Raw genomic sequence first — 9843 nt, 5'->3', positions numbered from 1 at the left:
CCTGAGTTTCTAATGACCTCTGCTAGTCCCTTCATGCTCTGGTGGGTTCTAGCCCACAGGCTGACTGATAACCATCCCTGACTTGAGTTTCTAATAACCTCTGCTAGTCCCTTCACACTCTGGTGGGTTCTAGGCCACAGGCTGACTGATAACCATCCCTGGCCCGATTTTCTCTCACAGGGAGCTCTGGGACATCCACCTTTTTTCAACTTTATCTTTGCAGTCTCCGGCAGGTTCTGTGTGTGGTGCTGATGCCATAATTCTGACTCACACATGGTCATCTCTCCCCAGGACTTCCTAACCACCAATGAGAATGCAAAGCTAACAATCTCTCTCGCATGGGCTCTAGGCCACCTTCATGGTATTCCAAGCCTTGGCCCAATACCAAACAGACGTCCCTGACCACAAGGAGTTGAACATGGATGTGTCCTTCCACCTTCCCAGCCGCAGCGCCCCAACCATGTTCCGCCTGCTCTGGGAAACTGGCAGCCTCTTACGATCAGAAGAGGTATGGTTTTACCCCTCCCTCCCTCACATCCACCTTCTGTACCATCCAGGGCTGCAGGAGAGGTCAGATGCCTTGCGGGAGCCATATGCGCTCACGTATATGCATGTCTGTGTCCAGGTGTGGGTACATTTGTGTGGTGGGGCTGGAGGACAACCTTACATACCATTCCTTAGGTGCTGTCCATATTACTTGTTGAGCTAAGTCTCTCACTGGGCTAAAGTTTACCAAATAGACTAGACTAGGTGGCCAGCAGGGCCAAAGATCCCCCTGTCTCTGCCTCCCCAGTGCTAGGATCTCAAGCCCATGACCAGTTTGTTTGACATGGATTCTTGGGATCAAACCCAGGTTCTCACGTTTATCAGACAAGCACCTTGCCCACAGGGCCATCTTCCTGGTCCTGAAGCTAGCTGGTAACTTCCCTTCTTCTGCCCCCAACCCTGTGCAGACCAAGCAAAACGAGGCCTTCTCTCTGACAGCCAAAGGGAAAGGTGAAGGCACATTGTCGGTAAGGAAGGGGACCCACACCTGCTGGGCCCATCTTTTTCTCCTGCCCCCTCTCCCTGTCCTCAGCTGTTCAGTGTTCTCATGGGATCCTGCGCTCATCCCCACAGGTAGTGACAGTGTATCATGCCAAAGCCAAAGGCAAAGCTGCCTGCAAGAAGTTCGACCTCAGGGTCACTATAGAACCAGCCCCTGACACAGGTAAGAGGAATGACCCCCCTGTCACCTTCTGACCCCAGTCCTGTCCCATCCCTGCCCTCCTCCTGAACCAGGACCCGAAGATACCACGTATGCTTCTGCTTCTATTTGTAGCCAAGAAGCCCGCAGATGCCAAGAGAACCATGACCCTTAGCATCTGTACCAGGTGAGGATCTGGGTCCCTGGGGTTCATCCTGGTTACTCTCTCCCTCTAGAAAGACTTCGTCATCGTGGTAGGCCAGAGCCCCTGCTTTGGGCATGCCGCAAGCACTGTAGCCATGAGTGGCATCCTCAGTCCATCTCCTTCCCCTCTGTTCACTTCTTCATTCGCGCTGGCAAGCTTGCCATCCCCCGGGCACACCACACATCTCTCACAAGACCATTCCCTCCATCGTCCCTCCTGCCTAGCGCCATTGGAATCACATTCAGACTTCACTACTTGGGCAATTTTCGCTTTTCTTATTTGTGACCATCTCTGTTGGCCTGTTTCCTCTCTCCGTGATCATGTGAGCGTGCATACTCGCGCATGCATTGTGTATGTCTGTGTCTGTGTATGCGTTCACATATGTGTATATGTATGTGAGTGTGTGTTTGTGTGTACACATTTTTCATGCCACAGCTTACACATGGAGGTAGGAAGACAATTTGTAGGAGATGGATCTCTCTTTTCACCATATGGGGTTCTGGGTTTGAACTCAGGTTGTTAAGTGTAGTGTTTAACACCTTTACCCATTGAACCATCTCCCTGGCCTGGAATTCTCTTTGGCCTGGAATTTGCCAAGTACACAAGGCTGGCCAGGTAGTGAGCCTAAAGATCCTCCTGACTGTGTCCCCAGGGCTGGAAGTACAAGTGTGTTCCAGGGAGATGGCTCAGTGATTAATGGTATTAGCCACCATAGGTTGAGCTCTTCTTCTTAACATGAATAATGGTGGATTAACCTCAGGTGTAGAAGGAGCTGTGGCCAGGCCTGCTTTTTATCCTGCCTGGATCACACTTGGCTAGCTTTACACCCAAAATAACAACACACAAATTGTATTCATTTAAACACTGCCTGGCCCATTACCTCTAGCCTCTTACTTGCTGATTCTCACATCTTGGTTAATGTGTATAGCACCACAAGGTGGTGGCTCACCTGGAAAATTCTAACCTATGTCCACCTTGGGCCGGAGCTTCATCGCGACTACCTCACTGCCTTCTTCCTCCCAGCATTCTGTTCTGTCTTCCCCGCCTACCTATGTTCTGACTTATCAGGCCAAGAAGTTTTCTTTATTAATTAACCAATGAAAACAACAGATAGATAGAATACACTCCTGCATCATTTCCCCTTTTTCTGTTTAAACAAAAAGGAAGGCTTTAATTTTAACATAGTAAAATTACATATAACAAAACAGTTATCAAGCAAGTATTACAGTTACAATATTTATATCTACTTTATCTTTTATCATAACTAAGGAAAACTAAAATTATGACTATCCATCCTTCAACTCCATCAAAGACTCCAGAAGGATACAATATTACCTAAGTAAACAAGAAGTAAGCAACTTCCAAACTCTAGAAATGACAGAGACATCTCGCTGCCTGGACAGTCACCGAAAGTTCTTTTGTACCGTTGGGCATCCATCTTCGACCTTCAGGCCCATAGTATCCAGTAGATTTTTCCATGAAGCAGGAAATTTCAAAGACAGTTCAGTCACTATCTGCTGTGTCCTGCAGAATGTCTCGCAGACTCTTTCATGAATCAGGAACCCTGAAATATCATCTCACTTTTAGGCAAGTTCAGCAGTCCTCTCTCTGTGTCCAGTTTATACAACAGTCCAGGCAAGAGCAGTTTCTTGCCCAAATGGCTAACCAATTCTATAAGGAGCCTCTTTGATGCCCATCTTCCTCTTGAAGTAGGTTAGTGCTGCCAGGAGCAGACATGTCTCATTGTCATGAAAAACCCTGTTATTAAAACATTTTAAATACCATATTCTGTTGTCTTTGAAAGATATGAAAGATGCCTATCTAACTGAAATATATCTCTATATATCTAGAAAATCTAACTAATGTGACTACAAGCTAGACTATTATTGATGATTATCCATTAACAACCTATATTTCTTAATTATACATTACATTTTTTAATGAACTACACAATCACAACACCTTAATCAAGAGCAGAAATACATATACATATAACAAAATTTGTATCAATATAAATTAGTCATATCTATATCATATCCCCCTTTAAATGTAAAAGAAGATTTATAAACAGTATTTGGGAATATGGGCACAGTTTTTTCTCTCCAAACTGCTTTGTGCTGAATGGGGGTGCTGTTATTCAGGTCTTTCATGTTATAACCTGTGTGCTAGAGTCATCTCAGTAAGCAGTTGAGTGAAGTAATTTTTTTGAAGGTGTTCACAGCAACCTTTCAGGAGGACATGGTCTATCATACCATATTGGGATAGAAGCAATCCACAGGGTCTCACCCTCTGTGAAAACAAAAGAAGAACTTTTCCAAAGCATCATAACCTTAGATCCAAATTTTGAAGTCAAGGTATTATCAAAATATCTATGTTGGATTAGTTCAGCAGCATTTATAACAAATTTCTTTTAGTAGCTGTTGCTCCTTCCTCAGCATTCAAACAATGCAAAGAGAGCATACTAGCATACAGTACCAAGATTCTCTGTGGATTTTCCATCTTTGTGCATCTTTATTTTAACCTGTATTTCTTTTATTTTTACTTTTACTTTTTGAGACAGGTTCTCTGCATATCTTTGTGCTGGAATAACTGTAGACCAGGCTGTCCTTGAACTCACAGAGATCTGTCTGTCTCTGCCTCCCAGGCATTGGGATTACAGGTATATCCTGCCATACCTTGAAGTCACAGAGGTCAATCTACCTCTGCCTTTCAAGTGTTGGGATTAAAGGTGTATACCACCATACCCAACTACTCTCTTTCTTTTTCTTTTTCTTTTTTTTTACTTTAAGAACTTTAACCTTTAGCCTACACATATTTTTAACACACCGTAAACTATTTAGAGGTTATCTTTGACTTTGAATCTTCCTTTTACTGAATATCTCTCTTTTTGTGAACACATGAGTCTTTAATTTACCAAGCAATATTGGTAGGACTAATGCCGTGACTTTGGTGGCTGGATCCAGCCCATTCCTTAGCGTTACAACCTCACACAGAGGTACCAGCTGTAGCCATGTTTATCGCCACAACTCTATGACATTTCTAGGTCCCTGCCAGCAAGCAAGCTGCAGCATTCTGCTCACAGACCACACTCAGTCAGACTGCCTGCCTGAGTCAGAGTTTGCCCTGACTTGATGGCCCAGAAAGGCAGCATTTTAAAACAGCTCCGCTTTTTTCCTGCTAAGGCTGAAAACCGAAAAGCATGCATTCAGCTTTCCATCAACACCGTTTAAGTGTTTCATGGTAGGACCTCTTAAAAGAGCTGCAAGGTTTTGCAGCTAAAGCTGAGTCAGAAAGCCTCTCTTAGATGAGAGTGCTTGCTTGCCTCTAGCAAGCAGAGTAGACCCAAGAAATTGCTGCTATCAAGAAAACATGTTTTACTCTATTCTTTCCTAAGCTTTCTCAGGCTTTCTGTGGATTCAGTTATCCACGTCTGGGTGCCATTTGTGGAGCTGTGGGCAGGCCTGCTTTTCATTCTGCCCCGATCACACACAGCTAGCTTTACACCTGAAATAACAACATACAAACTGTTTTCATTTAAACACAGCCTGGCCCATTAGCTCCAGCCTCTTACTTGCTAATTCTCACATCTTGGTTAACCCATTTCTCTTCATGTGTGTAGCACCACAAGGTGGTGACTAACCGGGAAGATTCTAACCTATGTCCACCTTGGGCTGGCGCTTCATCGCAACTGCCTCACTGCCTTCTTCCTCCCAGCATTCTGTTCTGTCTTCCCTGCCTACCTATGTTCTGACCTATCAGGCCAAGCAGTTTTCTTTATTAATTAACTAATGAAAACAATAGATAGATAGAAGACACTCCTATATCATTCAGGTCCTCATGTTTGGACAGCAAGCATTTTAACTGATTAAGCTGCCACGCTGGCCTTTCACACTGCCACAGCAGCCCTCCACACTGCCACGCTGTCCCTCCACACTGCCACACCAGCACTCCACACTGCCACGTTGTCCCTCCACACTGCCACTCTGGCACTCCACACTGCCACGCCAGCCCTCGACACTGCCATGCCAGACCTCCACATTGCCAATCAAGCCCTCCACACTGGTACGCCAGCCTCCACACTGCCACGCTGGCCCAAAGCGCTGCCACAACAGGCCGCCACACTGGCCCTACACTTTGTCACGCCGGCCTCCACACAGCCACACTAGCCCTCCAAATTACCACTCCAGCCCTCCACACTGCCATGCCAGCCCTTCACACTGCCACACCGCCCTCCACAGTGCCAAGCCAGCCCTCCACATTGCCACACTGGCCCTCCATATTGACAGGTTAGCACTTCAGATTGCCATACTGGTCTTCCACATTGCCAAGCCAGCCTTCCACACTGCCACACCGGCCCTCCACCACTCCATACCATCCTGCCAGTCATCCACAGTGCTAAACCACCTCTAGGATAACGCATTAAGTAGCTCAGGCTATCCTCAGCCCATAATCCTCCCACCTCAGCCACTGACAGCATCATGAACCATGATGCCTGTCTGTGTCTACTTACATTGCCCTCAGACAAGTGTTTCCCAAACCAAACTCTTCTTCAGTGCTGGGTGGGAAGCAGGAGCCTGGAGTGAGACCCATCATTCAGACACTGACCCTAGATGCTGCCCCCATCCTGAAATCACACAACCTTTTATTCTGCCATGGACAGGTACCTGGGAGATGTGGATGCAACCATGTCCATCTTGGACATCTCCATGATGACTGGATTTGTTCCAGACACAAACGACCTGGAACGGGTAGGGAGGCTTGGGGCTGGGGTGCAGGAGAAGAGTCTGAGGTCTGGAAGAGGCTGCAGGGAGACGAGGAGGGATTTTCACCAACTCTGCTCTCCCTCAGCTGAGCACGGGAGTGGACAGATACATCTCCAAGTACGAGATGAACTCAGCCTTCTCCACCAAGAACACCCTCATCATCTACCTCGAAAAGGTACTGTTGCCCCAAGGGGGCTTCCATGCCTCTCTTCTTTCCCCTTCCTAGCTGAGTTTCTCCCTCCATTGTGACAGCTCAGGCTAGCCCCAGGCTTGGGAATACAAGATCTGTGCTGTGAGGTGGTCAGAGAGTTTGTAAAATAAGGTGACCAGCCTAAGACTGTTGCCCATCTCCCCCATAGTCTAATTGGTCTGGGTAAGTGACAAGAGACAGAATTCTGCTCCATATGCAGGGACCAGACTCCTTCCACATTGGGGTCTGTCATCCTTAGGATCTTCGCGTTTGTAGCAATAGCCTAAGAGAAGTGACTTTTAAGTGAGTTTGACAGTGAATGCAGGGTCTGTCCATGTGGCCTGAACTGTCCCCAAACTCACAGCTCCTCCTGCCTCGTCCTCCTGAGCACAGGAGTGATAGTGGTATGTCACCATACCCGGCTATCTGTGATGTTTCATGAGCAGTGTCACAGCACCCTTCATGTTGTTCTCACAAAACACCTGAGGTGGTGTGACATAGAGAGGGACTTTGCTCAAAGTTTTGGATAAAAACTGCCGGAGACTGATTGATCCCAACTATTCAGCCTCTAACAAAAGCTTCTGGGCATGATGGACAGAGAGAGCGCAAGGATAAAGCCACACACTGCAGGCAGGGCCGAGAGAAGTCCAGGAAGCCCACTCGTTTTTATAATGACCTACATCACAGTGACAAAGCCAGCTCCTCCCAGACAGGCATTAATCCCCTATGACCCAGTTATCTCCCCTAAAGGTTGGGTCTAGTTTATGCCATTACATTGTGGCTGTGGTATGAATGAAAAGAAGTTGTATTCAAACAACAGCAGGAAGACAGTGACCAGCAGGCCAGAGCTCTGTCACCTGATACCTCTAACTCGGTGTGAGGCTGCAAACATTCACTGATGCTGATTCTTCCCCCACCTTCTAGAGCAGGGCTTCCCAACCTTCCTGACACCACAACCCTTTACTGCACCTCCTCATGTGGTGCCGACCTCCAACCATAAGATTTGTTTTATTGCTACTTCATAACTGAAATTTACTAGTGTTATGAATCATAACATAAATATCTGTACTTTCCGATGGTCTCAGTTGATCGCTGTGAAAGGGTCATTCAACCCCCAAAGGGGTTACAACCCACAGGTTGGAAACCACTATTCTAGAATATGCTTGGTCCCACAACTCTTCACAGTGGTTCCACGGGCTCCCTCTGTGACACTCACTGACCAGCTCTATTCTTCCCCTCAGATCTCACACTCTGAAGAAGAATGTCTATCCTTCAACGTTCACCAGTTCTTCAATGTGGGACTCATCCAGCCCGGGTCGGTTAAGGTCTACTCCTATTACAACCTGGGTGAGCAGCCAGTGAGGACTGGATATTGGGTGTTCTGGGTGTTCAAGGAACCTGGAGATCTGAGCATCAGATCTGGCAGCACCAATGATCAAACATTGGGGGTCCTGGAGATCCATGTGCTGAGGTTCCTTGGGTCCTAGGAATAGAAGAATTGGGAGACTTGGAGTCCAAGGATTTGAGGATTGGGGTTTTGAGGGTCCCAGAGACCTGGAGGTTGGAGGTCTGAGGGTCACAGGGATCTGGAGGCTGGGGGGCCTGAGAATTCCAGGGACCTAGAGTTTGGACATCTGAGAGTCTCAGGGCTCTAGATGGAGTCTCAATACAATACTGTCTAAAGGCTGAAAGATCAAAGACCTGGGTTCTGAGCGTCACAGGGGTCTGAGGGTGGGGACCCAGCATCTCAGTGCTAAGGGAACTCAAACATTGGGCATTTCTTAGCAGGAATGATCCCTGAGGTGCAGTTCTTAGCCCTCTGACTTCTTCTCACCTCTCCCCACAGAGGAATCCTGCACCCAGTTTTACCATATGGATAAGGAGGATGGAATGCTGAGCAAGCTCTGCCACAACGAAATGTGCCGTTGTGCTGAGGGTGGGCACCAGGAGGGTGGGCAGAGGAGGGTGGGCACCTGGAGGGTGGGCGCCATGAGGGTAGGCACAAGGAGTATGGGCACCAGGAGGGTGGGCACCAGGAAGGTGGGCACCAGGAAGATGGTCACCAGGAGGGTGGATACCATTAGGGTAGGCACCAGGAAGAAGGGCACCACGAGGGTGGGCACCAGGAGGGGGATACCATGAAGATGGGAACCAGGAGGTGGGCACCTGGAGGGTGTGAAGGGTGGATCCGGGCAAGACACAGTGACACAGATTCTCTGCTCCCATGGGTGGGGAATGGCCTGAAAGCCTCGTCCAGGGAATATGGAGTGGGATAGGTGTCCCCTCTGGCTCCAGCCCCAACACAGACAGTGGGTCCTGGAGGGTCAGGGGGCCCAAGAGCCTGTGTTACCCGCCCCCGCCCCCGCAGAGAACTGCTTCATGCATCAGGCACAGGAGAAGGTCAGCCTGAACGACCGGCTGGAAAAGGCTTGCGAACCTGGAGTTGACTACGGTGAGTGTGGCTTCCAGTGGGTTTGTCCGACCTTGCAGAGTGAGCGACAGGTGGCGTGATGGTGTGTGACCAGCAGGGAACAGCCATGGTGCGTGTGGCTGAGTGTGAATGTTGTGTTTGGGACATGTGTAGATGTGTAGCGAAGGGCCGTTGGCCGTGTTGTGTGATGTTCCCTAGGGAGGCATTCACCCTAGATAGAGCACAGACCACCCAGGTCCAGCCTGCTGAACCAGTGAGTTGCTGGGGTTCCTCATGAGAGCTGGAATGAGGGGTTCGTTGCAGGAGGGTGAATGACTTTTATAGGCTCTGGAAGAGGCCTTGTGGGCCTTGTAAGTCTCACTTATTTCCTGAGTCTCAAGGGCCCTTCCTCCAGAACCTGAAGTTTCACTGACAAGAATGTAGCTAAACAGAAGGGAATCTGTGGTGAGAGAAGGTGGGTTGACCACGGGTGGGGTGGCCAGGAGGCTGTAGTCCATAGCCATGGCTGAGTGGGACTGTGGATGGGGACAGCTCAGTCAGTGTGGCTCTGGATACCCAAGCATGAGGTTTGATCCCCAGCACCTAGCTAAAAAACTCAGCATGGTGGCACCTGTCACTAACTTGAGCACCAAGGAGGTAGAGCCAGGAGGTTCTCAGGGCCAACCTAGCCATATCAGTGAGTTCAAGGTCTCAGTTAGATCCTGTCTCAAAAAAACTACAAGGAACAAGGCTGGCTGGAGAGCTGGCTCCGTGAGTTCGAGCACTCCACATCAGATGCATGGAAGTCACCTCCAGGAGAACCAGCACCCTCTTCTGGCTTCTGCAAGTGCTGCACTAACACACATAGACACATGCAAAAACAGAAAAGGACAAAGGTGCTCTCTGACCTACACACACACACACACACACACACACAAACATGCACCCGCCCACACACATGACCATGTACACGTATTCGGATTGGCCTCTCTGTGACAGAGGATGACCTAAAGCATCTGGGGAGGCAAAGTTTTATTTCATTTTATAGTTGACCGTTTGTCATCAAGGGAAGAATTGAAGCAGAGACCA

General features: G+C 48.4%; 1 protein-coding gene across 1 annotated transcript in view; it reads left to right on the top strand.

Moving 5' to 3' along the window:
* LOC101990121 (complement C3-like) overlaps positions 1–8855 on the top strand; it is a 28105-nt gene extending 19250 nt beyond the window's left edge. Inside the window, exons 27-35 of the mRNA XM_005371145.1 lie at positions 350–508; positions 954–1013; positions 1120–1210; positions 1322–1373; positions 6052–6139; positions 6240–6329; positions 7586–7691; positions 8191–8280; positions 8713–8855. Of these exons, the coding sequence (XP_005371202.1) occupies positions 350–508; positions 954–1013; positions 1120–1210; positions 1322–1373; positions 6052–6139; positions 6240–6329; positions 7586–7691; positions 8191–8280; positions 8713–8855 (879 nt within the window). The remainder of the gene's footprint in view (positions 1–349; positions 509–953; positions 1014–1119; positions 1211–1321; positions 1374–6051; positions 6140–6239; positions 6330–7585; positions 7692–8190; positions 8281–8712) is intronic.
* The last annotated feature ends 988 nt before the right edge of the window (positions 8856–9843 follow it).

This window comes from Microtus ochrogaster, unplaced genomic scaffold, assembly GCF_000317375.1.
Source record: "Microtus ochrogaster isolate Prairie Vole_2 unplaced genomic scaffold, MicOch1.0 UNK98, whole genome shotgun sequence".
Lineage (NCBI taxonomy): Eukaryota > Metazoa > Chordata > Mammalia > Rodentia > Cricetidae > Microtus > Microtus ochrogaster.
This window is presented reverse-complemented; position numbering and strand designations above follow the sequence as displayed.